General features: G+C 39.8%; 1 protein-coding gene across 26 annotated transcripts in view; it reads right to left on the minus strand.

The window, feature by feature from the left end:
* Positions 1–27,861, minus strand: part of CDH18 (cadherin 18) — a 548,209-nt gene that overhangs the window by 129,882 nt on the left and 390,466 nt on the right. For all 26 annotated transcript variants that reach the window (XM_080580190.1, XM_080580181.1, XM_080580180.1 and 23 more), the window contains one exon: positions 4,129–4,423. In XM_080580190.1, coding sequence (XP_080436316.1) covers positions 4,129–4,423 — 295 coding nt within the window. The remainder of the gene's footprint in view (positions 1–4,128; positions 4,424–27,861) is intronic.

The following is a 27,861-nucleotide window of genomic DNA, read 5'->3' on the forward strand; positions in this document are numbered from 1 at the left end:
CAGAGATAAAAAATACTACCTGCCACTTGGGAAAAATGCTGTTACACAGAACTTAACATTTAAAGTTCTTTAAAAGACCATGTAAAAAAGTGGAAGGATTTTTTTTTTTAAGCAGTGACTATTCCCAAGGAATTCATAAAATAACAAGAAGTTGAGTTATGTATAGACTCCACAGCTAAATATTAAAACCCATGCTAATTACAGAACAACTAAAAATGGCATAGGAATCTATTATTTTACATAAATAATTATTTCACAAAAATAATATATCCTATGGAAGCCCTAGTAGAATTAGTCTTTCTGAGACCGCAGGCAAAAACATGCTTTCAGTATGCAACAAACACCAAAAATCAGTAAATAGAAAAGAATGATTACAAATTTGAAATGAAAATATGATGTATGCCTACAGCAGAATGCCTGTATGGCAGGATATGAAAGCTCAGTCTTATTCATACCACAAGAAAGCTTTCTGGAATGGATAGTTTAATGATTTACCTCAGGTATAACCAGTAAAATATTTCATTTATAAAACACACATTACTACACATTAATGCTCTACCTTATCATTAAAACTTCCTTGGTTTATCTTAATCCACTCTCATTTATCACCCAAAATGCCATCCCAGACTAACTATTAGAATTTTTCTTTGGAAAAGGGTAATACCAAGATTCAGACTACTACAGAAATATGACTAATACCTATATAAGAATGCTATCTTTTGAGAAGACAGAGAGAGAGAGAGAGAGAGAGAGAACTTCTATAAATAGAATGAACAAGTAGAAAAAAATTATATTTGCTGCTCTTGACTTTGAGGATAGCATTGATTTCCTTTCCACTGTTTCTCCCCCTATCCAGGAAATAGGAAGGAAACAATTAATTAAAATGGTTTTCTTAACAGACAAGGACAAAGGAAACTTAAGAAAGGGGAAGACTACGTTACACTTTTATTGGAGACAGTTGATAAAGGAAATTAATTCTACATCATGACACTCTGTGGTGTGACAAGACACAAATGCAGTAAGAAATGAAGTAAGAACTAATTTAGATATTATTGAAATGAACTGCAACTCTAACAGCAAAGTTCCGTGCCACAGCAAATTATCAAAGACAACAGAAGAGTCTTCCTACACGTCCGCAGTATTCTTACTAGCAGCTCTATCCCCTCACTGTACAACTTCCTGTGAAGGTAATATTGCGGAAATAACTCTGGCATTATGACATTATGCACACAAATACTGCCCTTCTGTCCTTTCATACACTTCTCTTGGAAATGGTATTTGCAATACTATATTTACATTGTTAAAATAGGGAATTCTACATTAAAAGCATATCCTGCAATGTGCACCAGCATCACTGTGTAGATACAAATGGAGACCTATATGTTTATTGCTCTGAGAAGCAAAAGACGAGATCAAGGAAGTCAGAATTAGAGAGGAAGCTATGGTTTCAGAGCACATTGGCCAAGTAGCTGACAGAAGTAATTTAAAAGAATGAAAATATATTTGGTCAATAACTTGAAAATATTTATTAGCTAGATACTGACCAAACAAGATTGTTAATAAATATCATTCTTCTGGTAAAGACTCAGAAGAGTTTAGTAAACATATTAATGAGGGAGGAGGGGAAAATAAGAATTACAAGCAAAGACAAGGTGGCAATTCCCGGTTTGGAGCAGACAAAAAAAGGTAACTTCTATAAATTGAAAGAACAAATAAAATATATTAGCTGCTCTTGACTTTGAGGATAACATTGATTTCCACAAACAGTGAAGGAAATAATTAATTAAAATGGTCTTCTTTAAAGACAAAGGAAACTTAAGAAAGGGGAAAACAGAAGGAAACACTGGTGAAAGAAGAAAATTCATAAAAGGGAAGTTGAAATCTACTATGGGAACTATGAGAGCTACTATGAAAGAAGATGAGGGAAGGAAATAAAAGGAGACCAAATAAAGCTGTTTCTCCTTTCATGCATTCTTCTTGTAAGAGGGACTGTAGGAAGAAAAAGCTTAGAATTATTCCTGGCTGGAAAGAGACATCTGAAACAGCACACGCTGTGGAAGAATTCAGGAAGAGAGGAGACGACCAGAAAGGGAGAAAGGTGCTACAAGTAACTTTGAAGAATAAAGTATTAGACTAAGAAAGTTATGATGCAGAGGGAGAGATTTTTTGGAACATCATATATAGAGGACATTTTGTGAAGAAAATCAAAGAATTGCTCCCACATTTCAGGGAAGTGACAGAAAGAATAAAGAAGCAGTAATAAAATCAGGAAGAAAGAGAACGGAAATTTTTAACATACTTTTAGTACATGATATTTAGTGAACTTGAGTCCATTCAATACACTCTGATTTTACACGTTATATAGAGAAGAATATTTATTCTCTAATTTATTTCATCTCTGTCCAAAATTAATGCCACTTAGGTCAACAAAGAATCCACTAATATAAAACCCAGTCTGTTTCCAAACTGTCACAACTCTGAACTCCATGGTTTAGGAAAAAGATTTAATATATTTCGGTCTTTCCAGGAGTGGAATGTTTATTACACATTTGCAAATATTTCATATGCCACAGTTCACTTGTATATGCAAGAAAAGAACTGTAGATGAGGAATTTACTAGTTTTACTACGCATACCTCTAATGTAGGTTGTGATTTTGACCTGTTTAGTTTCTCCACACTAATTAGCTCTTTGTACACTGTGAAACTGGGCTGCTTTCATACACAGATTAAAATCCCCTCATTACATAGCCACATATGTCTGAGCTCAGCATAATTATGTCAGGTGGTATGGTATGGTGGTGGTATGGTGGTCAGGTTATGTCTGGTAGAGAAGATCAATCAAATGCAAACTCCCAATTTAAATTAATTTCACTTATATGCGCTTGGAAAGATATGCACTTGGAAAGTTCCACAAGGTACCCTCTCAACCAAAGTAACATTAACAAAATATTGCATATGAATCTCAAGTCTGGAACAAAACACTTCTGTTATTTTCAGATCTACTCATATGAGCCATCATTGCCATTCAGAGAGATCAAATGATTGTGAAGCATTAAGATTCAGTTGACAGTAGTCATTCATTTTCAAATGTATGACCAATATTGTTATGAGTTTAGTAACTACATGTATTTTGGTACTTTTCGCTTTTGACTTTATAATTCTACTCTGCAGAAGTTTATAGCCTGTTACATGCTTATTCAACAAACAGCAAGGAGAGAAGAACAAATCATCTATTATATATATATATGTATTCAGTTGCGACATTTGGACACATTTTGGACTTAGAGATAGTTTCTTAGACAGAGTGTGTAGACATTTGGGGGGGGGAGTGTGTGTTTATGAGGCAACTATCTGTATTGTCCATTCCTTAATAAATACAGTAGACTGTCTTTTTTTCAGTAGACTGCACTTTTTTTTTTTTTTTCACAAAGACCAGGCATAACATTTAAGCTTTCTTTAGAAGTATCTAGCCCAAAAGTCATATTTGCATCTGTTTATCCTAAATTAGTTATATATGTTTTACATTGATAGCAAAGTTATAAACTAATTTCAACAGCAGAGAAGCAAGAAAATAAAGAAAACTGATAGTATAATGCAGCACCTCAAAGAATATCTGAACTACATTTCTAACAGGGAAAAAACAAAGATCTGTACTTATTTTGCATTTCAGTTCACTTAATAGAAACTTAACAGATGTAAAGAAACATATGAGATCATCATCTAGAATAACGTAGAAAACTACTGTTCCTTTGTATTTGGTTAATTTTGTAGACATAAGAGATTGAAATAAAGAGTGTAGTTGAGTGAGGATATATAAATATATCTTGATTCTAGAATGAAAATTACAGTTTGTCTAGGAGTGCTGTGGAACGACATCTCTTAAACCACCCAAGAATAAGAGTGACTCTCCTCTACAGTAAGCATGTATGTGCGTACTGTTTTCTTCATATGAAAGTTCCCTAGTAACATACAAGGTTGCATTTGATGTCTTCTTATCATCTCTCCTCAAATGTAATATTCTTTTACATACATTCAATAATACAACAAAGTGGCATAACTTTGTGAAACATCATGTGGCATTTTCTCTTGTTAAAAGATTGCTGAATAGAACAATTTGTTTTCCTTACCCATTTCAGACATCTCTGGCACAGTAACAATGTATGGTCCATCTGTAAATTTTGGTGCATTGTCGTTGATATCCTGTACTTTGATAATAAATTCAGATTCAGGCTCGAGTGGCTTGTTTGTCCGTCTGTCAATAGCTTGGGCATGAAGTACATAGTGTGTCTTCTGCTCTCGATCTAGGCTTTTGGTTGAATGGATGTCTCCTGTCGTGTCATCAATAATAAATATAGTTCCCGCCCCTTCTCCAGTAAGAATGTATTTGACTGATCCATCACCTTTGTCGGAATTGGAGTGCAGCTGTAGAATATATACATATAAAATCATATAAAATGAGTTACTACGTTTCCTAAAAGGTTATTGCACAAAAGATACAAAAATTATAATATTACTGTTAACATTATTCTGCCTAGTTTGTAACCTTCTCAACTCTTGCTGTAATTTCTCATGCACTATTAATGTCAAGACAATCATCTTGCTCAAGGTCATTTCTGCCCCAGCATAACTCATTTTTTATTTGAAGTTCCTGGGCTTCTATATCCGTTCTAGGAAACTTCCCTGAATCAAAAATATTTTGGCAAATAGAATGGGTTTTATTTATTTTGGTTTGGTTTTAGTTCTTCAAGTTGTTATCTTACAGCACTCATTGCTAGAAACTCAGGCTTGAGCACTAAGCCTAAAGCAGTCACTCTGAGGATTAAGTTTGCTCCAATGATTGTAACTCAGTCCAATCACCTATGCTATCTTCTACGGCCCCAAGGACAGCATCGCTTACTACAAACAGAAACTGTGTAATTTGGCAGAGACAGGTGTCTGTCCAGGATTTCTTCACCCCTCTACAAAACACAGCCATTTCTTCTCTCTCCCTCTCTCTCTCTCTTTTTTTTTCTTTTTTTAATTACAAAGTCTCCTAATTTTCTTACAATTTAAATTATTTATAATGAAATAATGAATTTTGATTGATATTTCTGCCATTTTCATTGTTCCTAATACATACTTTGTGGTACAAAATATATGTAACATATATTATACCACTTTGTGAGTAGAACAAAGCTTAAAATTTCTTGGGAAAAGGGGAAAAAAAAAAAGAAAAAAGAAAAAAAAAAACTAGAAAAGTCCCTAAGTACCCTGGTGTATTAACAGATCATACAAAACAGCCATCCATCCAGTCTCAGTGCTCTCACTTGACTCTAATAAACTACCCACTTAGATTTAAAATGAACACGTTCTCTGGGAGGGAAGGATGATTTTTTTTGCTAGACTGAGAAGCTCTGTGCTTGTATTTAAAACTGCTTTGAGAACAGAATGCATTTATTGAGGTACACAATAAGAACAAAGTGATAGTGTGCAGCTAGTTATACAGTGACGTGAAGTAAGAAGGGAAAGTTTCTAATTCAAGTATTCAATCTTATTCTTATCCAATTGTCCTGACTATCTCCAAGTATCTGCAATTACTGGCATTACTAAGTTTCTGTATTCTGTCGGTCTAAAGCCCAGATTGTCAATTACTATTTTTAAGCAATGGACCACAAGGTGTCAGCTTCCAGATTTCTTTCCATTTAGCGTTGGGTAGAGAAAAAAATAAGACTTCTGGAGGTTCAAACTATCTTTTTTTTTTTTTTTTTCCTGACTTAAATCACAAAATACAGAGGTGCTGCTATTTTCCCACTCTTTCCTTGTACCTTTCTTACCAGGACTTTGTCTTGAATTTAAAATGAACTTATGATTTTTTAAAGGGAATAAGCATACAGGACTTTGATGACATTTTTCATCCTGTCTGTATTAAATCTATGGAAATATGGTGACAAAATTTATATCTTGTCCTATAGGGGGTTGGGCAGGGTGGGTCTGAGGGGGAAGTGTAATAAAATTAAAATAATCAGCTGATATAAACCTCAGCCTAACTTGCTGATGCACATTATATTGTGCTGAGCCACAAGAAGATCTGACTGATTAACCAGCACAAAACACCACTGTTGACCTATTTTTTATTTCTGAAAAAAAAAAAAAATGGCAAGAAAGAAGCAGAGGAAGGGTCTGTTTCCTTGGCTTTGTCTTTAGAGGACAGCAGTAATCTTACATGTTTCCTTCTGAGTAGTGATGGGCAAAATTCTGGTTATATCTCTTATTAACTTCAGAGTACTACTGTATTCTACTGACAAAGAAATAATGTAAGGTAAAATGCTAGGAATTCAAAATTCCTAGAAAACCAAAAAGTTCTCTGAAGAGATTTACTCCTAAAAACAGGAATAGTAGATATCCTGGAATTTAAATCCAAGTCTGTTGTTATTCTAATTTTTCAGGTAATCAGAATGTTTTATGAATCAATTAAGAAAATGGTTACATAAATAACTAAGAAATTGACGGGATAAGGAACTGCCGCAGAATTTAATCAAGCTTTCTTCAAAAATCTGAAGTATTTTTATATCCAAAGAAGACGTACCATTCAGCAGAATACCATACAGCAGAAACACATATTCACTGTGGTAGCATGAAATGCATGGAAGATTTGAAAAATTAACAACATCAGGTGTTTCTTATCGTGCAGAAACAAATATTTCACTTGTAATCTGTGAAGAAAATGCAGCTACATTTTGAGTCCAAGGGCTTTTATGTCTAACAAACGTAAGACACACTAAAGATGTTCAGCTGATTGTGTGGCCAAATTATATACTATTCCTGCTAAATATCACGTTACCCAACAAATGTCATTTGAAAAATGAAGGCAGGAATGTCATTAGAAGAAAATTATATGGATATTAATAAAAGCTAAAAGCTTTAATTTGCAACGAGGTCTTTCACATTGCAGTTGTAAGGCAACAACTGAAAACAAGAGAGACTTAATTTGTGTCTGCTACCCTATTTCCTGATATTTTGTAAATTATTTGAAATATAACACTTTGATTTATGCCTTTTAATTTCTAATGCTAAATTTAAAATTCACATAGGAGGACTCTACACAGTATTTCTACTGCGTAACAAAAGGGCCTTTCATTTGTCAGTTGCTTTATATTTCAGTTTTTCTGTAAAGACTAAATAACTGTCTTCTTTAATACTGTGTCTCAGTACAAATTGGCCCAGGTAGAAAAATATCAAGGTTTCTCTCAAACACTTATTTGCAACGTGTGTTGTGCTGAAGAAAGCCCCTGGGAGTCCCTGGTTAAGACAATGCCTACCAGATTAATGAGAGATTCATGTCCCTGTACCTGGAGCACTTCTTTCTTTTCCCTCTGTACCTGAAATCATCTCCACAACAGGTGGTTTATTCCACAAAAGCATTTCTAGTTGCAGTAAATGTGATTCACTGATTAGGGTACAAATACATGGTTTGGTAGGCTGCACTTCTACAGCTATGTCTACACTGATTTATGAAAGACCCCAAGTGAGAAAATTCCTATGGACTCTTTTTATTCAGGACTTTATTAGATCCCTTTCAGACACATTTGACAGAGAGGGGGATGCCGCTAAGCAATGCAGACTCGAGCCAACCTATCACCGGCCCTGTACCATGCTTTGTTCATCAGTGAACTTGTGTGATCTTGGGGAAGTCATCTTAACACAGATCCCTAGAAAGTATGTGGGCATTTCTTTTCCATGAGATGCCACCACCTCTGCCAATGACTACTGCAGGAGCACGTACACAGGATGAGACACTAATGTGCCACAGTAATGCAAATAAATATCATAGCTAAACACAAAATCTGGTGGTGGTTTTCCCCTGCTGTGCCCGTCAGAGCCAGAAAGCTGCAACATCGCAGGAGTCTCTTAATTTAGAAAGAAATACAAACACATTTCAAACTGAAACATGATTACTCGTAATGTTGAGAGGAATAATGAATATCGTTGGAAAGAAATACAAGAAAAAGATGCCAAACAATTACAACACAGCTCTATGATGATTATATATTGACCTGTGACACTAAGTTTTTAACTACTACTGAAAAAAGCTGTATTCTTTTTCCTTCTGAAGTTGTTTCAAGTTGCTTCCCAAAGCAATCTCACCTCAGAACCCAAACTTTACTTTAAAAGGATCTTGCAGAACAGCAATTTGTCCAGTTAACCAGTAGAGTCTAATACAGCTTGGACCCACTGACAGCCCCTCCTGTCCCTGCCCAGGCCCAGGCTCCACACTGACCCCATGGCCACCAGCCCCTGCCCCACTGAGGCCGCAGCAGGGCCGGGCTCCAGCTCCCCACAGCCCTGCCTGGCCTGACCATGGCTCCTGCCCAGGGACCGGACCAACCTTGTGTTGTGGTTTAACCCGGCTGGCAGCTAAACACCACACAGCCGTTCGCTCACCCTCCCCCCTCCCTCTCTGGGATGGGGGGAGAGAAACGGGAAAGTGAAGCCTGTGAGTTGAGATAAAGACAGTTTATTAAGACAGGAAAATAATAATAACAATAATAATAATAATAGTGATAATGGTAATAGTATTAACAATAATAATGTGTAAGAAAACAAGTGATGCACAATGCAATTGCTCACCACCCGCTGACCGATGCCCAGCCTATCCCCGAGCAGCCGGCCCCCCCACCCCGGCCAGCCACCCCTATATATTGTTTAGCATGACGTCAGATGGTATGGAATACCCCTTTGGCCAGTTTGGGTCAGCTGTCCTGGGTCTGTCCCCTCCCAGCTCCTGCTGCACCCCCAGCCTGCTCGCTGGCAGGACAGAGCGAGAAGCCGAAAAGTCCTTGGCCTGGTGTAAACACTGCTCTGCAACAATTAAAACATCAGCATGTTATCAGCGCTCTTCTCATCCTAATCCAAAACATAGCACCCTACCAGCTACTATGAGGGAACATTAACTCTGTCCTAACTGGAACCAGGACAGATATCCACCCCTTATTCCATACCATTTATGTCATGCTCAGGTTACACTCTGTCCAATACATTCTAATTAATCACCATTTTCATCTATGATATATAGCAATCATGGTAGTGATGACATACATTATTATATAATAATTAACATACTACAATTCAACTCATGGGCTATTCTCACCCAGTATCAAATCCCCTTGAGGTACACACCGGACCTCCCCATTCTTTTGCATTACCCACCAAGTGCATCCAGGTCCCTGAGCAAAAGCAATTCCACGAATGGGTTTGCCTTTTCCTGAGGCAGGAGTAGCCCAGACTGTTTTACCCAGCATGTTTCTTACGTGCACTACAGGAACTTTATCCCCTTCTACAGTGCGTAACAGGTTTGATTGGGCAGGTCCAGCTCGGTTGGCAGATCCCCTGGTATTGACTAACCAGGTGGCCTTTGCCAAATGTGTATCCCAATTTTTGAATGTCCCAGCACCCATTGCTTTCAGTGTAGTCTTCAACAGTCCATTGTATCGTTCAACTTTTCCAGAGGCTGGTGCATGATAGGGGATGTGATACACCCACTCAATACCATGTTCTTTGGCCCAAGTGTCTATAAGGTTGTTTCGGAAATGAGTCCCGTTGTCTGACTCAATTCTCTCTGGGGTGCCATGTCGCCATAAGACTTGCTTTTCAAGGCCCAGGATAGTGTTCCGGGCGGTGGCATGGGGCACAGGATATGTTTCCAGCCATCCGGTGGTTGCTTCCACCATTGTAAGTACGTGGCGCTTGCCGTTGCGGGTTTGAGGGAGTGTGATGTAATCAATCTGCCAGGCCTCTCCATATTTATATTTCAGCCATCGTCCTCCATACCAAAGAGGTTTTGACCGTTTGGCTTGCTTGATTGCAGCACATGTTTCACAGTCATGAATAACCTGTGCTATAGTGTCCATGGTCAGGTCCACCCCTCGATCACGAGCCCATCTATAGGTTGCATCTCTACCTTGATGGCCTGAGGTGTCATGGGCCCATCGGGCTATAAATAATTCACCTTTATGTTGCCAGTCCAGGTCCACCTGAGCCACTTCAATCTTAGCAGCCTGATCCACCTGCTGGTTGTTTTGGTGTTCTTCAGTAGCCCGATTCTTGGGCACATGAGCATCTACATGGCGTACCTTTACAACCAGGTTCTCTACCCGGGCAGCAATATCTTGCCACAATGCCGCAGCCCAGATGGGCTTGCCCCTGCGCTGCCAGTTGTTCTGCTTCCATTGCTGTAACCACCCCCACAGGGCATTTGCTACCATCCATGAATCAGTACAGAGATAGAGAACTGGCCACTTTTCTCGTTCAGCAATATCTAAAGCCAGCTGAATGGCTTTTACTTCTGCAAACTGACTCGATTCACCTTCTCCCTCAGCAGCTTCTGCAACTCGTCGTGTAGGACTCCATACAGCAGCTTTCCATCTCCGATGCTTTCCCACAATACGACAGGACCCGTCAGTGAACAAGGCATATTTCTTCTCATTTTCCGGTAGCTTGTTGTACAGGGGGGCTTCTTCAGCACGAACCACCTCCTCCTCTGGTGATATCCCAAAGTATTTGCCTTCTGGCCAGTCCATAATCACCTCCAAGATTCCTGGGCGACTGGGGTTTCCTATTCGAGCCCGCTGAGTAATCAGTGCAACCCACTTGCTCCATGTAGCATCAGTTGCATGATGCGTAGAGGGGACCCTTCCTTTGAACATCCAGCCTAGTACTGGCAGTCGGGGTGCCAGGAGGAGCTGCGCTTCAGTACCGACCACTTCCGAAGCAGATCGAACTCCTTCATATGCTGCCAATATCTCCTTTTCAGTTGGAGTATAGCGGGCTTCAGATCCTCTGTATCCCCGACTCCAAAACCCCAGGGGTCGACCTCGAGTTTCCCCAGGTTCTTTCTGCCAGAGGCTCCAGGTGGGACCATTCTCTCCGGCTGCGGTGTAGAGCACATTCTTTACATCTGGTCCTGTTCGGACTGGCCCGAGGGCTACTGCATGAACTATTTCCTGCTTAATTTGTTCAAAGGCTTGTCGTTGCTCAGGGCCCCATTCAAAAGCATTCTTCTTACGGGTTACTTGGTAGAGCGGGTTTACAATCAGACTGTAATTTGGAATATGCATTCTCCAAAACCCCACGACACCTAGGAAAGTTTGTGTTTCTTTTTTGCTAGTTGGTGGAGACATAGCTGTTATTTTGTTGATCACATCCATTGGGATTTGACGGCGTCCATCTTGCCATTTTATTCCTAAAAACTGGATCTCTCGTGCAGGTCCTTTAACTTTATTCTGTTTTATGGCAAAACCGGCCTTCAGAAGGATTTGGACTATTTTCTTCCCTTTCTCGAAAACTTCTTCTGCAGTGTCACCCCACACAATGATGTCATCGATGTACTGCAGGTGTTCAGGAGCTTCCCCCTGCTCCAGCGCAGACTGGATCAGTCCATGGCAAATGGTAGGGCTGTGTTTCCACCCCTGGGGCAGCCGATTCCAAGTATATTGGACTCCCCTCCAAGTGAAAGCAAACTGTGGCCTGCACTGTGCTGCTAGAGGGATGGAGAAAAATGCATTAGCGATATCAATTGTGGCATACCACTTGGCTGCCTTTGATTCCAGTTCATACTGGAGTTCTAGCATGTCCGGCACTGCAGCACTCAGTGGTGGCGTGACTTCGTTCAGGCCACGATAGTCCACTGTTAGTCTCCACTCACCATTAGACTTTCGCACTGGCCATATGGGACTATTAAAAGGTGAATGAGTCTTGCTGATCACTCCTTGGCTCTCCAGTTGACGAATTAGCTTATGGATGGGACTCAGGGAGTCTCGGTTGGTGCGATATTGCCGCCGGTGCACAGTTGTGGTAGCGATCGGCACTTGCTGTTCTTCAACCCTCAGCAACCCCACAACAGAAGGGTCCTCTGAGAGACCAGGCAAGGTAGACAACTGTTTAATGTCCTCTGTCTCCAAAGCAGCTATGCCAAAAGCCCAGCGGAACCCTTTTGGGTCCTTGAAATATCCTCTTCTAAGATAGTCTATGCCAAGGATGCACGGAGCATCTGGGCCAGTCACAATACGGTGCTTTTGCCACTCATTACCGGTTAGACTCACTTCAGCCTCCAATACAGTTAACTGCTGGGATCCCCCCGTCACACCATAAATACAGATGGGCTCTGGCCCTTTATAGCTTGATGGCATTAGAGTACATTGTGCACCGGTGTCTACCAAAGCCTTATACTTCTGTGCGTCTGACGTGCCAGGCCATCGAATCCACACAGTCCAATAAACTCGATTGTCCCTTTCCTCCCCCTGGCTGGAGGCAGGGCCCCTCTAGTTCTGGTCAGAATCTTCATTTCTGTGTTTAAAGGACTGCCTGCTGGAAGTTGGAGCAGCAAACCTTTCAGAGAACTCCTTTTTCCCAATTGTTTTCCTTTGCAATTCACGTACCCGTGCCTCTAGGGTCGCAGTAGATTTTCCATCCCATTTTCTCATGTCCTCTCCATGGTCACGTAGGTAAAACCACAGGGTGGCGCGGTGTGTGTGCCCACCATATTGTCTTCCTTGCATAGATGAACGTTTACCCCTAATAGCTGAGACACTGGTTTGTACAGGTGGGGAGGAAAATAAACTCTCTTTAAGTTGGTGGATCTCTTCAGAAAGTTTCTCCAAGGTATTCTCTTTTAGCTGGTGGACACTAGTTCGTTCAGGTGAAGGGGAAGATAATCTTTCTTCAAGTTGGTGGATCTTTTCAGAAAGTTTCTCCAAAGCATTCTCTTTTAGCTGGTGGACACTGGTTCGTTCAGGTGAAGGGGAAGATAATCTTTCTTCAAGTTGGTGGATCTTTTCAGAAAGTTTCTCTAAAGCATTCTATTTTAGCTGGTGGACACTGGTTCGTTCAGGTGGAGGGGAAGATAAATTCTCTTTAAGTTGGTGGACCTCTTCAGAGAGTTTCTCCACAGCTGAGACACAGGCCTTTAGGGAAGAGGAGAGATTTCCTTCGTACTGCCGGAGTATTTTAGTCACTTCATTCACTGTGGGATTCTCCTCCGTTTTCCAGGCTAGTATTGCCAATGAGTTGGCATATGATGATGGGGCACTCCGTACAAACTTCCGCCACATGGGTGGTGTACACTGGACTGCATCTGGATCTGCGGATGTTTGTGCGTCATCTAGGTCCTTATAAATTACTTCCCGTACGGCCAATTCCCTCAGGTACTGAATTCCCTTCTCCATGGTGGTCCATTTGCTTGGTAAACATACAAGTTCTTCCTTGAAGAGATACCTTTCCTTCACAGCTGACAGGAGACGCCTCCAGAGGCTGTGAGATTGTGCTCCATCTCCAATTGCTTTGTCAATGCATGCGTCCCTAGCAAGGGATCCCAGCCGCCTGGCTTCCTTGCCCTCCAATTCCACATAATTGGCTCCCGTGTCCCAGCACCGGAGCAGCCAGGTGACAAGCTGCTCGCCTATACAGCGACCAAAATCTTTTCGCACATCTCGTAGCTCACGCTGGTATAGAGTCCGGGTAATTACTGTTAATTTTCCGACATCCTCATCCTCATCTTCAGTCTCCTGCACCTTTGATGGCTGGTATGGAGTCCGGGTAGTTACTGTTGATTTTTCGCCATCCTCATCCTCATCTTCAGTCTCCTGCACCTTTGATGGCCCAGCCTCGTCTTCACTTCGCCCAGACTTAGCAGAAGACTGTCTGCGTTTTAAACGACCTGAGCCTCTATACCATTTTTTCACCTTGTCTACAGGGGCAACTTGCACTGCTACAGCTCGTTTCTCTGACCCAGCCACAGGGTCTGCCACAGGGGTTGGAATACCCTCTGCGGGGTCAACTTGCACTGCTACAGCTCGTTTCTCTGACCCAGACACAGGGTCTGCCACAGGGCTTGGAATACACTCTGCGGGGTCAACTTGCACTGCTACAGCTCGTTTCTCTGACCCAGACACAGGGTCTGCCACAGGGGTTGGGATACCCTCTGCGGGGTCAACTTGCACTGCTACAGCTCGTTTCTCTGACCCAGCCACAGGAGTGGGAGCAGCTGCACGAGCTGGGGCAGCTGCAGGAGCTGGAGCGGCTGCAGGGGCTGGAGCTGGAGCGGCTGCAGGAGCCGGAACGGCTGCAGGAGCTGGAGCTGGAGCGGCTGCAGGAGCTGGAGCTGGAGTGGCTGCAGGGGCTGGAGCGGCTGCAGGAGCTGGAGCTGGAGTAGCTGCAGGAGCTGGAGCTGGAGCGGCTGCAGGAGCTGGAGCGGCTGCAGGAGCTGGAACTGGAACGGCTGCAGGAGCTGGAGCTGGAGCTGGAGCGGCTGCAGGAGCTGGAGCTGGAGTAGCTGCAGGAGCTGGAACTGGAGCGGCTGCAGGAGCTGGAGCTGGAGCTGGAGCGGCTGCAGGAGCTGGAGCTGGAGTAGCTGCAGGAGCTGGAACTGGAGCGGCTGCAGGAGCTGGAGCGGCTGCAGGAGCTGCAGCTGGAGTAGCTGCAGGAGCTGGAACTGGAGCGGCTGCAGGAGCTGCAGCTGGAGCGGCTGCAGGAGCTGGAGCTAGGTTGCTAATAACATCAATTGCAGCTCGATAGGCACAAGCCAGACCCCAGCACGCTACAGTGATTTGTGTCACTTTGGAACTGCCAGAGTCATGACACCTTTTTTTCAAGCATTCTGCCAGCTTTTTAGGATTTTGCAGTTGTTCAGGGGTGAATGTCCAAAACACTGGAGGTGACCACTGCTCTAGAAACCTGCCCATATCCTCCCACACTCCCTGCCACTCGCAACTACCCCGCCTCAAGACAGATCTCCGGATGAGATTCCTAAGTAGTTGTTTAACCCTCCACAAAATCTGAAGCGCATTCAGGAGACATAACAACAAGAGCAGGCTGGTCTGAGTATCCCAAGGATATTCAACATCTCGGAGAACCACCGTAACTAACTCGGGGGATAAGAGAGTGGTGGTGAAGGAGAAAGGGAGAGTGAACAGGTAGGGAAACATGTCTTCCCCTGTCCCCTTCACAGATTGGCTCCCTAACGAAAACAGGCAATAGGTGTAATTGCTAATAGTTTCCGAGATATGGGTTCCAAAGTATAGAGTCGACGTCAGTGCTGAGTACAAATACCAGGTTAAAGTCGTGACCAGATATTTCATCATTTCATAAGCCATTGCTACACCGCACAGTACCATAACAATCTTAAACCAGGGCCCGGAAAGGATAAACAGTGCAACAGGGAGCACATACAGAAAGTAACGCACCATAAAACTCAATTTGGAATACAGGTACAGCAGACTGGAGATTAAGGCAATCAACATCGTGACTAGCAACTATTAAGCAGGTCCAATACTTATACCAATTTTAGTTTAACACACTCTGGTCAAATTTGTCGATATCTCAACCCTTCTTGCCCCACGTTGGGCGCCAAAAAGACTGTTGTGGTTTAACCCGGCTGGCAGCCAAACACCACACAGCCGTTCGCTTACCCTCCCCCCTCCCTCTCTGGGATGGGGGAGAGAAACGGGAAAGTGAAGCCGGTGAGTTGAGATAAAGACAGTTTATTAAGACAGGAATATAATAATAACAATAATAGTAATAATAGTGATAATGATAATAGTATTAATAATAATAATGTGTAAGAAACAAGTGATGCACAATGCAATTGCTCACCACCCGCTGACCGATGCCCAGCCTATCCCCGAGCAGCCGGCCCCCCCACCCCGGCCAGCCACCCCTATATATTGTTTAGCATGACGCCAGATGGTATGGAATACCCCTTTGGCCAGTTTGGGTCAGCTGTCCTGGGTCTGTCCCCTCCCAGCTCCTGCTGCACCCCCAGCCTGCTCGCTGGCAGGACAGAGCGAGAAGCCGAAAAGTCCTTGGCCTGGTGTAAGCAGTGCTCTGCAACAATTAAAACATCAGCATGTTATCAGCGCTCTTCTCATCCTAATCCAAAACATAGCACCCTACCAGCTACTATGAGGGAACATTAACTCTGTCCTAACTGGAACCAGGACACCTTGGTAAGGCCCTAGACCCATAGAGATGCCCAGTGCCTGTGGTGCCCTGCTCCTGGTGGGGTGCTGGGACGGGCCCTGCCTGGCCCACTTGGGGACACCCCAAGCTCCTGGCCCTGGGGAGCTCTCTGCTGCTCTGAGAACGTCATCTCCAATCTCAAAACTTTCAGTCTGTGCTGGCTCCAGAAGTCCTTGTGGAAATACAATTTCTATCCTAAGCAGAGTACTGGCTTCTGAAAACATTACTTATTACTGTTTATTATGTTAAACTCTTAATGACAACATCTACACTAAATACTCTGCCCACAACCAGAACAAGTCAGAAAGTAATTAATTTTCATTCCCTGTTGGGCTTTATTCCTGTATTTATTTCTCTGAAATGTTACCTATTTAGGAAAAGAAGAAACTGAAAGTACTAGCTGAAGAGCGTATCTGGAATGTCACCTTTATCAACCCATTGAGCTCCACTTCTTGACGTATTTAGTAACAGGTTGGCTTCAGGATGATTTATGACGGTTCCTCAGTCTTTAACTAGCCTATATCAGCAGTGTGTGACTGATTTAGCAGAAGAGCAAGCAAGGTGTCCTTGTTTTCCTAAGACTTAAACATTTTTCTTCCGTCAGTCCAATTAAATTATTAACTTTCTTTCACTATGCCTGCACAAACTGAAGAAAGGCTACATTTTTCAAAGACATCATTTGAAGAGGTATAACAAACTTTTCAGTTAATGAGTTTTATTTATTCTTTTATATTAATTTTAACACTACTCATTTTTCTCATCTTTGAATAGATGTAATTTGCTAAATCAGCATATTATCAGCATATTAACAGCTTTAAAATGAATGCAGAAACTGAAGGCTTATTGCCCGGTTAATACCATATTGCCATGGCTAGCAACTGCAAAGCAATCAGGTGGGTAAAGCCTAACTGCAAACCCAAATTATTTGGTGGCTATTGTTTAACTGCAGGCATTGTTCACTACCCTTAATCCTCATACATCTTTTGCTAAATAGTTTTATCTAATTCTTAGCTACATTATATTTTCAAACATGTAGTCTTAAGTATTTGTCAGAAGTCAAACGAACACAAATAAAAAGAAACTAGTGGACAGTATAGAAGTATGGACCAATGGGAAAGAAACACAAAGATGAGCACCATAAAAAATAACCCCAAACCAACTCAAAAACTGAGAAGCAAACAGAGGAGAAACTTTCTTTATTCTGATGGGATGTGGTATGCTAACAACTCCCAGCCATCATCAAGCTGCCCTGTACTGAGGAAACAAGTGGCAACCAGAAACAAGGTATGAACAGAATGAGAAAGAAACGGCTGACAGGGACAGTAAAGTAGAAGAGCCTATTTTTTAGTGATAAAACAGCTTCCTCCTTTTTGCTTTAATTGAACAATCAGAATTCTTGATGTCTTCTGTGGGTGGCACTTTAAGTGGACTAGTAATGAATTTTGCCAAATTTTAATTGGACTACCAAAAAATCTTGGATTTGAACAGAAAATGTGTGCTGTTCTGTTTAAAAAAAAAAAAAAAAAAAAAAAAGATGAAGAGATTCCCAAACACATGCTAAATTTAAATCTGATTTGAAAAATCAAGAAGTGTTGCACTAATGTAATGAATTTAATGAGGGTAGAAGTGGCTATGAATATATAGACTTAGATCATTTTGATGTAACTGCACAGAATTCACTTAAAACTTGTTGTTAGCAAATAATAAACAATAAAAATAATATACACATAATTCCAAAATCAAAACCTGAGTTCTGGTAATGCCACTGACTGATCATATGGTACCTCAACTAGAAGACTGAGTCGCTTTGCCAGAGATGCCTAGATGTTTGCAAACAGGAATGTAATGATGAAACGTGACAAAGCTGAGTTTAATTTTATACTCCAGAGGAGAGCATGCTCCACCGGTTACAGGTTCCTCTGTCTCCTCTTCCCTGCTCAGCTTCCAACCACCCCTCCTTAACCCAGGCCCATGCTATTTCCCAAATCAGCCAGCCTCACTATTCAGGTTGCACATAACCCAGCCTTTATCCCTCTACCATCCACACTTAAATTCTTCTTGTAACAGTCTGTTTTCAAGCTTTCTATCTGGACAGTTCTGAGTTTCTGCATAACGATTTGCATTTTTCCTGTGCTCTCATTTCTCATTCAATGTCCTTTTTTTTTTTTTTTTTTTTTTTGCTTCTTAGCCAATTCCTATCACTTCCTCTCCAATTCTTGGCTATCTAAAATAGTTTTCAAATTTGTATTTCTTTGTTCAAATGGTGTGTAACCCTCCCACTCTGAGTTAACTTCAGGCACATTAGGCCTTTTGCAAAGAGACTCTGAAAGGTTAGTACATACAACTTAAGAGTACAAAGCAATTATTCAGTGGCTAAAATCCAAAAGATATGTTGATTTAACAAACTACTAGACTAGGTGTTAGTACACTCCACCCCAACAAAACACACAAAGCAGCAGACCACTCAGAAGAAGGTTACATAGCTGGGACATATTACAGCTTGGCTGTGGATTGCAAGTATCTGAATCATGGAGGACAGAGGGAGAAGATGATAAGCACCATTCCTTCTCCTCAAGTTGCCAGTTCTCTCTTTTGCACCAGGATTCAAACACACTCTATGTCACTTGTCTGTGTTTCATGAGTTTTACTTTTTGAATCAGGAAATTTATTTAACTAAATATCCTATGTCCATTCTGTACTTCTCAAAATTACTGAATAATTTTAATTGGAAACAGGCAAAATAAACAATTGGCCTTCTCCCTAACACTCTCCTCCCACTTCTCAGCGTTATAAAAATATGGAAAAAATTATGTAGAACAATAAGAAAAAGAATGGCTACCCTGGCAGTTGATTTTGCTAATAACATCTTTTCTTTACAGGGCCTTTCTTTAGTAAGGGAGTGCAGTCCTTTCAATGAGTCAGTATCTAGAGGGATGCAGATTTTCTATTTTTTTTTCCTTCCTCATTTCCCTGTCTTAAGAACTGTTGTAGAATCCCCTACCATTCTGTCTAAGCATTTATGGCTTCATTTTACCAGGGAAGCAAAGACTTAAAAAGCTATGATGGACATCAAAGTACCTGCACGATGAGTGTGGGTGCAATGGAGGGAAAGTAATTCAGCTGCCTGAAAACAGCTTAGAGATGAAGCTATTTTGAATCAAAGAAAAAGGCAGAAGATGAAATTAGCTATTCTGTGACACTTTAGAATAATGGAAATATATTGGCTTTATTTCCATAGAAATAAATATCAAGATTTTGTATTATCAAGAGGCATGTATCTTCTTAATTCCTGTCTGCCACCATCAAACAGATCTCTTGGCCAGAATCTGATCTCACTTTTTGACTTTTGCCCTACATACATTTAACCTTGATCAGAATCTTTTGCCTCTTATTTACTGCCAAACAAGAACTTTCCCCCCACTCCCTTTCTGTTTTTCTTTTTTCAAAGGACAAATTGGTTTGGGGGATCAACCTCCCCCTGCCTTTGTTTTTGGATACAAAATGTGTCCCCTTTACTTACAAATATGCAGGATAGTTTATCATAACAGAACTTCAACTGAATAAACAAAGACCAATTTACTCATCTGTTTAAATATATGCAGTTCTCACCATCATTAAAAATATCTATTTGTGGATTATTATACGCCTCAAATATACTTTACTCCACAAGCCAGTTGTATATTCAATTTTGCATAAAATAACATTTAAATATGATAACACTGTTCCTACTTTGAATAAATTAATAATTACATTAGAAAAAGAAAACATTTCATAACACCAACTTTGATAGTATGATATTGAGGCTAATTTCTAATTTTTTTTAGCATCCATTTGGAACAAAGTGGCAAGTAAATTACAATGAGCAGCACTGCTGTTCAATTCCTAAGGGTTTAAATATTGATGTAAACAGGCTAATATTACTTAAGTCAAATTGGTTTTACAACACTGAAATGCATCTGTAGTAATTAAGTTCTACATACTTGCATGTTTCTGTCCTTACTGAGCAGAAACAAATGCTATGAAATACAAATCTGTAATGGAGACTAGGAAGTGAACTGAAACCAACATCAAATGACCAGAAAGAAAACATCAAAATCAGAATATTTCAAAGCAATTACAGCATTTGCAACAAAACAAGGACAGCACCACTAAAAGACATAGTACTTCATAAGTCAGTTAATTTAATCAATTAAATGTTTGATAGTTGTTTTTGTTTGTTTGTTTTTCCTGTTCAAACTATTATGAATTTTGAATGAATTACTGTTTTCTGTTTTGTGAACAGCACATTCTTTCAAGGAGAGCACTGGAACTTCCTCTTCTCAAATTTGTTGTCATTGCCAATCAGTTTAAACAGATAACAAGAGGGTCCTGGCACAACACTACCAGAGAGAAGTCTGCCGATGCTTGCCCAACCCAAAGGAATGACAAAATTATTCACAAAAAACACAAGTTAAGAGCTTTTAAAAAAGGACACTAAAAAAATGTATGCATGTTACTTTACTTCTGTTATGCAAAACTACTTAATGCTTCACTAAAAATATTAAAATGCAGAGATGTATAAAGAATTGATGTTACAACACTAAAACACTGAATACTAAACACTTTAATCTTCTAATAAGAAGAGCAATCATGTTGACTTCCTTTGATGTTTATGTAGACACAACATGTAATTTAAAAGAAATGATACAATAACATAGCAGTAGTAAAATCTGCATATGAAATTATTCTGATTGGTGCACACTGCAAAACCAGAGTCTTGCTGATGCTACTAAAATTTTCATTGAGCCTCTGTGGTAAAAGTATCTTCAGATTTGCCGCAGACTTGCTTCCTTTGGTCTGAGCTATAAAATATGTTTTAATAAAATATACTGCTCTGGGCAATGTCACACCTTTTGACGGAATTCTCAGAGGGAATCATTAGCCCAGGAGATAACTGTATTATCCATAGCAGTGTCCACGAATTTAGAAGAAGCTATTCCACACCCTTGTCAAACAGAGGAAGAAAATACAGAATTGCAATTGCCCCCATCTGCTGAATGGGTTTTCTGAGATAGAAAAAAATAATTGAATTGCAATCATCCAGGAAAAACGCAACTGAAACAGTATTAACTTCACAGTACAACACTACAGCACACAAACATCTGTTTTTGCAAGATGTGCTTATCTGAAGTCTGCTCCTTTGCTGCTGTTTATTTTGGGGGGAGTGGGGAGGTGGGAGCTGGGTAATGGCAGAAGTATGCAGGTGCATAAGCACACACATCTGAAATAACAGCAGGTGTACCGAAGCTGACACAAGTGGTCAACATTAGCTTCTATTTTCTCTTTGTGCCAAAGGAGAACTCAAGTGAATGACAAGAAAAATAGACAACACAATAAGCATTTAAGTATAGAACTGTTGTTTTGTTTTCAAAGAACACTATATATCTTAGGAAAAATAGAATCTGAAATTGTACTTTCAGTGTACTGTGTATCTAAACCAGTGTATATAAAAAATAATTCAATTCTGCTTAAGTTTTCACCTGAACTCTCGTCACAGCAGTAAGCTTTTATTTCAGATGTCTTTAACTTGGGTGAATGATATGATAGACATAGAAATTATTCTTTTTTCAAGAAGGTAGACTTTACACAGTGTATTTGTTTCATAGATTTTAAAGAGCTAGATGAGCACCCTGTTTGCAGAACATGCTAGCCAAAGTCTTCTAAAAGTATGTTATAATTATGCAAATATACTTGCTTGCAGGTCCCAGGGCTAAATGACAACAGCTCATTGAACTACTACTCTAAAACATGTCTGAAATTGAGGTGGTCTTTTTGGGTCCTATCTTAAGAAAAACATTATTTCTAAACAGATATCAAAACAAGACTCTTCATTCCCCAGTACTGCTCTAAGGCCAAGAGAATTGCTTCAGTGGAGATGTACTGCATTTATCCCATGGGACATGTGCTGGCAGCAGTACACAGGCACAATGGCCACTAGATATTAGTGTAAGATAAGTGGTTGTCTCTGCCACAGTATATTGCCTTTTCTTCTGACTAGACAATAGCCCCTTAGTTGCAGGGCTTTTAATTTTTAGATCTTGAAGTCTCTTTGAAGGGCACATATCATTATCTCTGCTTCAGAGATGAGTAATCTAAGATTCTCACACTTGAATTACCATATTTACCCAGAAATAATAAAAAATAATAAATAATAAGAGATGGGCGACGAGACACAGAATCACAGAATTATCACAGAATCATCTAGGTTGGAAGAGACCTCCAAGATCACCTAGTCCAACCTCTGACCTAACACTAACAAGTCCTCCACTAAACCATATCACTAAGCTCTACATCTAAATGTCTTTTAAAGACCTCCAGGGATGGTAACTCGAGAGCAGCCCCGCAGAGAGGGATCTGGGGGTTGTGGTTGACAGCAAGTGGAATACGAGCCAGCAGTGTGCCCTGGCAGCCAGGAGGGCCAACTGTATCCTGGGGTGCATCAAGCATGGCATTGCTAGTCGGTCAAGGGAAGTGATTGTCCTGCTCTACTCTGCACTGGTGTGGCCTCACCTCGAGTACTGTGTGCAGTTCTGAGCACCACAGTACAAAAAGGACGTGAAACTATTGAAGAATGTCCAGAGAAGGGCTACAAAGATGGTGAAGAGCCTAGAGGGGAAGACATATGAGGAGCGGCTGAGGTCACTTGGCCTGTTCAGCCTGGAAAAGAGGAGGCTGCAGGGAGACCTCATCACGGCCTACAGCTTCCTCACAAAGGGGAGTGGAAGGGCAGGCGTTGATCTATTCTCTTTAGTGACCAGTGATAGGACCCAAGGGAATGGTGTCAAGCTGCGACAATGAAGGTTCAGCCTGGATATCAGGAAGAGGTTCTTCACTGAGAGGGTGGTTGCGCACTGGAACAGGCTCCCCATGGAGGTAGTCACTGCACCAAACCTGTTGGAGTTTAAGAAGCATTTGGACTCTGCTCTTAGTCATATGGTCTGAATTTTTGGGTAGACCCATGTGGAGCCAGGAGTTGGACTCAATGTTCCTTGTGGGTCCCTTACAACTCAGGATATTCTATGATTCTAGGAGATATAAAAAGTCCCAAACAAACTCCTGTTTATCCAGTTGTGATACCATTGGCAATTCTGAACTCTCTAATTCTCAGAGAAAGCAGGAGGGATGAATTCATAAAGCTATAAAAAAATATTCCTGGAGGACTACAGAATTTCAAGACATTTAGAAACTTTTCTTTTCCATACCATCAAAAAAACACCATCAATAGAAAAGAAATGTCAATTAAACTATGAGAGATGAAAGTTGGACTTTAAATGAATGCTGCACTGTTGCATTCAGTCAAGTAATTCTCAAGATCTAGGCCAGATTTCTGCTGGGTTTGTTTGTATGGTAGCTAAAAGTCATGCTTCAATGAGTATGAACAAGTAATTAATTCCTGGGTCAATGCTATATTACTTCATAGCATTCTGTTCTGGCAATACAGAGACTCTGTTCCCTTGGATGTCATATGTCACAAAGCAGAGCAGAAAACAATTTCATGCACTCTAGACAAATTTAAAAAATAACTGGTCTTCACTTTTCAGCATCTCCTTGGTCCCTGTCATCAAGAACTCATTTTACAATCAATAAATAATTGTGGTAATAACTTAGATTCCTAGATCCATGTAGAAGGCCATTTGACTAGATTTGAATGAAACAAAGGCCTTGATGATTCACTGTCACCAAAAGAAGTCCTGGCTATATTACATCACTATTGGGATAAGAATGTTTTGTTTCAGCTTGTTGTTCCTAAATTACAACAAGGAGGTATTATTACGCCAATATAGTGCCAAAGGCATTCTTGCCTTTCCTATACATGGGCACAAGTACATGATAAAAGTGCTACAGTTCATGGTACTACTACCTTGCACACACTTTGGAAACTTCTTATTTACTTATAACATTGAAGCACTGCTATGTTTGTAAATGTCTTACTGTTTAGCTACACAGTCACAAATAAGTTAAACCTGAACAGTGAAAACATAGTCTTAGAGCAGGTGCCAAAATCATAACTGGCATTATCTGGAGAATTAAGCCCATTTTCATATGCCAGAGTGTTTGCTTAGGACATTGTAAAGGTCAAGGTTAGAAAAAATTTAAATGCACGTTTTCTTAGAAAACACCACAAGATGCTAGAGTTTAGGATTTAGAACTTCACTGAGGCAACAAAAAGCTACTCTTTACTGAAAAAAATATTGCACATTTGAAACTATAGCATAAAAATGCAGTTTCTGTTTCCACACACTGTTTCTGCAGACTTTCTACAGATACTATTGACCTTCATTTCTGGTGCTTTCTTAGGCTGCTGTCATTGCAGTAGATTTTTTTCTTTTTATATGCAAATAGAGAGAATCAAACTGCTTTTTCTTTCCATCTGCAGTACAGAAGTAGAAAAGGGAACACATCTATTTTAAAAGGGTCTTCCAAAAAGAAAATACATATATGTCCTTAGTGAACAGGAATGCTAACCTAAGAATTATTTCAGATTTTTTGAGATGAGAAAGAACTATTAATTATCACAAACCCTGATTAATTAATTTTGTATTATGTGCCATCTTCCTGCATATAGCTCCTCCTGACATTAATGGGATAGATGGAAATAGCTTACTGGAGCAGGAAGCTGTGAGTGTTAAACGCACTAAAGCTCTTATGGAAAGTATGATTGATTTGTTTGTTTGCTTCTTTATATGACAGTGCTACAGCAAACACCTCACTCTATGAATGATCTTAAGACAGCATATTCACTTTTGAACACAGGAAAAACAACTGCAGTGTCCCCATGTGATATTCTAAATTTCTTGTTACTCCTTTGTTGTTCCTAAATAATATTGTGAAGATAAAAATAAATGTGTGACTTTCTGATGTAGTACTTGTGAGTTATATGAACTTTAACTAGAGAAAAAATTGTGTCAGCAACTTGATTATTTGCTCAATTACAGAGTTTGATTAGGAAAAGAATATTATGTGGAAAAGTTCAAGGAGAGATAATTAATTTACCAGCTTCCTTTTATCCCATCCTTCCAAATATCTTTCACACATTCTTGCTTTTGATGTCTTTGAAGCTAATTTGCTGAGACATTTGTAAGACTGTGGAAAGAAAACAGGTTAGCTACTGTCCAATGGCTTCTATTTCAGGTGAAAAAAGTTGTTTCATTCTCAAAAAAATGGAAAGGACTACCACTTATTATCAAGAACTGCAGAGATCATTCTTTCAAAAGGATTTCATCGCCGTATTTTTGTGAGCTTCTTATCAACTCATGTCAAAGCATTTTTCCAGGTAAAACAAAAGCATTTATTTACTATTGTTTTATTTTCTTATTTTATTTGCTAAGAGTTCTTAATTATATACTTTTTTAAATTTTAAAATGTGGTATGACAATGCAATAAGAATGTTGATTTATTGGAGTATTGATTCACTGCTTCTGCAGTATTTAATACTTAAATATATATTTTGGTTCTGAATCTGAAATTCCATTTCATCTCTTTTCTGTAAGCTTGTATACTTATTTGATGAAATTCAGGTTTGTAAAAAAAAAAAAAAAAAAGTCTTTCTATAGCGTGTCCATCACAGGTTTCACAAGTGATTGCTCTTTTACATCTCCCATAGAAGACAATACATTTTTTTCCTAAGCTTTTTTTTTTTTTCCCCGTCACTTTTCTTCTTCCTGTAATGTAATACTCTTGCTTTTTGCTGGAAGCCCTGTATCATAATGATACGGAAATGTTACCACAAATTTCTTTAAAAGGTCACTAGTGCCACAAAATCTGTTGGTAATAGAGAATGCCAACTACACTACTTTTGACGTCTTTGTTGGATAACTCAGAGGAATACCAGTGTTGACAACAGAAGTTTAACACTAGCTGTTTCCATAGATGAAAGTCATGTAATGAATGCAATGAAAGTGATGAAGCCATCACAACTGTTGCAGTGATGACGATGCTTTTAAAAGTACAAGCAGAAAACTGAGAACATACCAATCCCAGTGAACAGGAATATAAAAAACTGCCCTTAGCCATGACTTCTATGAAGTGTGGCAAAAGCTTTCTAGATCTCAAAATGATGTAAATTGGGGGATTCCAAGAATCTTGTCTGCAGATTTCCATACTTCATACAATCATTACCAAGGGGAAGTAAAGTTTCTGAGCTCAAGGTTTTTTAATGAGGTAAGGTTTTTGTTTCCACAAGGTAATGTGTTACTGGTTCTGTGCTCTTCCTAGAGTCATCATGACCTCCTTCTTCCCATAAACATCTGTACTGCCACCACTGTAAGACTTTCATTGTGACACAGAATAAAAAACTCATTATTTAGACTTGGTCTAGTACAACTTCTGGACAAGTAAAACACAAGTTCTGAGAATGTTTACAAGCCACCTTGATATCATAATTTATGACGGACTGGCATTATGGCCTAAGAGCATTTGCATTGTGTAACCTGTAATCATTGGCTACTTTTTACACCTGACAATGTCATTACAAGTCCTGCATGCTATCTTTTCAGTACAGCGCAGAGCATTTCCTTCCTTTCACAGAGAACAGCCATTCTTCATTGTGACTGACAATGCAGATTTTAATAATGAGGAAAAGAAATGATGATAGACTTTTGCAATAACAACCAGAAAGAAAAAGCCTTCCAAATTTCCAGAAACCCATACCTAGATTCCAAATGCGCTTAATCATTCTCATATTGAATCCATGATATGCCTGTTTCTAAAATCAGCTGTGGTCTTTTTGTGTATATAGGGATGTGCAAGAATAATCTACATACACAATTCAGATATCCATAGATGAAATTGTGATGCAAAATATGCATATCCAACATTTGAAGTTCTAATATTTCTTAGCAACTATCTTATATTAAAGCTCCCCCATGCATTCCAAAGGTGTGCTGAAGAATTTCTTATGTGAATATATGGATCTTTAAAAGTTTAATAAAAACCTCTCCTCAAAGTTCTACACTTCTCATTGAGAATATCTGTTCTTTGCTGTCCAATGTAAAGTCACGTATATTTGATATTTGAACTTTTTTTTTTTCTGTCTGCAAGACAGATGTATCCTGATCATGGAAGTATCTTGAATTTAGCAGTAGAAAAAGTGAGCTAAGAATTGCTTTCTTCCACAGTTACCCTTTGACAGCATTTAACAGCAACTATTTCAAGAAATTGAGTCAGAGCTCCAACATTTTACAAAAAAATAATATATTCTGCATGTTACACTTGACAGGAAATTTATGTTTCTCATGATGCACTGTCCTATATCCATGATATCTAATTGCAGTAAGGAACACCAGAGTTCTCTTTTTGTACATGTAAGAGATCCCATATGTGTAAGAGATCCCAGACGTGCTGCTCTGTTCACTGCTATCGCTTACTAATTGTCTGTTAAACTCTAACCTTCCTCCAGCACCAATATTCCAAGTACATGAAATGGCACAAACAGTCTACTCAACCTTTGAGGCAATATCTTCCTCTCCTCAGTGTTTTTTATGTCTATGCTGACATATCAATACAGATGCCATTTATCATGAACACTTCAGTGATTTTTCTTCTCAAGAGACTCTCTGACACATTCTCCCTTCTCAAGAAATGCTCAGGCAGAATAGGATTACAATCTGTAGTGATACTGGCTGCCATGAATCTGGTAGGCACAAATAATACTTTAAAAAAGTATGTGTAAAATGATAGGAGAATTAATATATATATAAATAGTCAATTTCAGAAGATAATTAAAATGACCATTAATATATCTATTTCTAGATATTATTGCTAGCAGTACAAGGAGGTGTCAAAACACAGTACCTGCAGTCTCTTTTTGACCTACAGCTACTTCATTAACA

Source organism: Anser brachyrhynchus, assembly GCF_964034855.1.
Source record: "Anser brachyrhynchus genome assembly, chromosome: 2".
NCBI lineage: Eukaryota > Metazoa > Chordata > Aves > Anseriformes > Anatidae > Anser > Anser brachyrhynchus.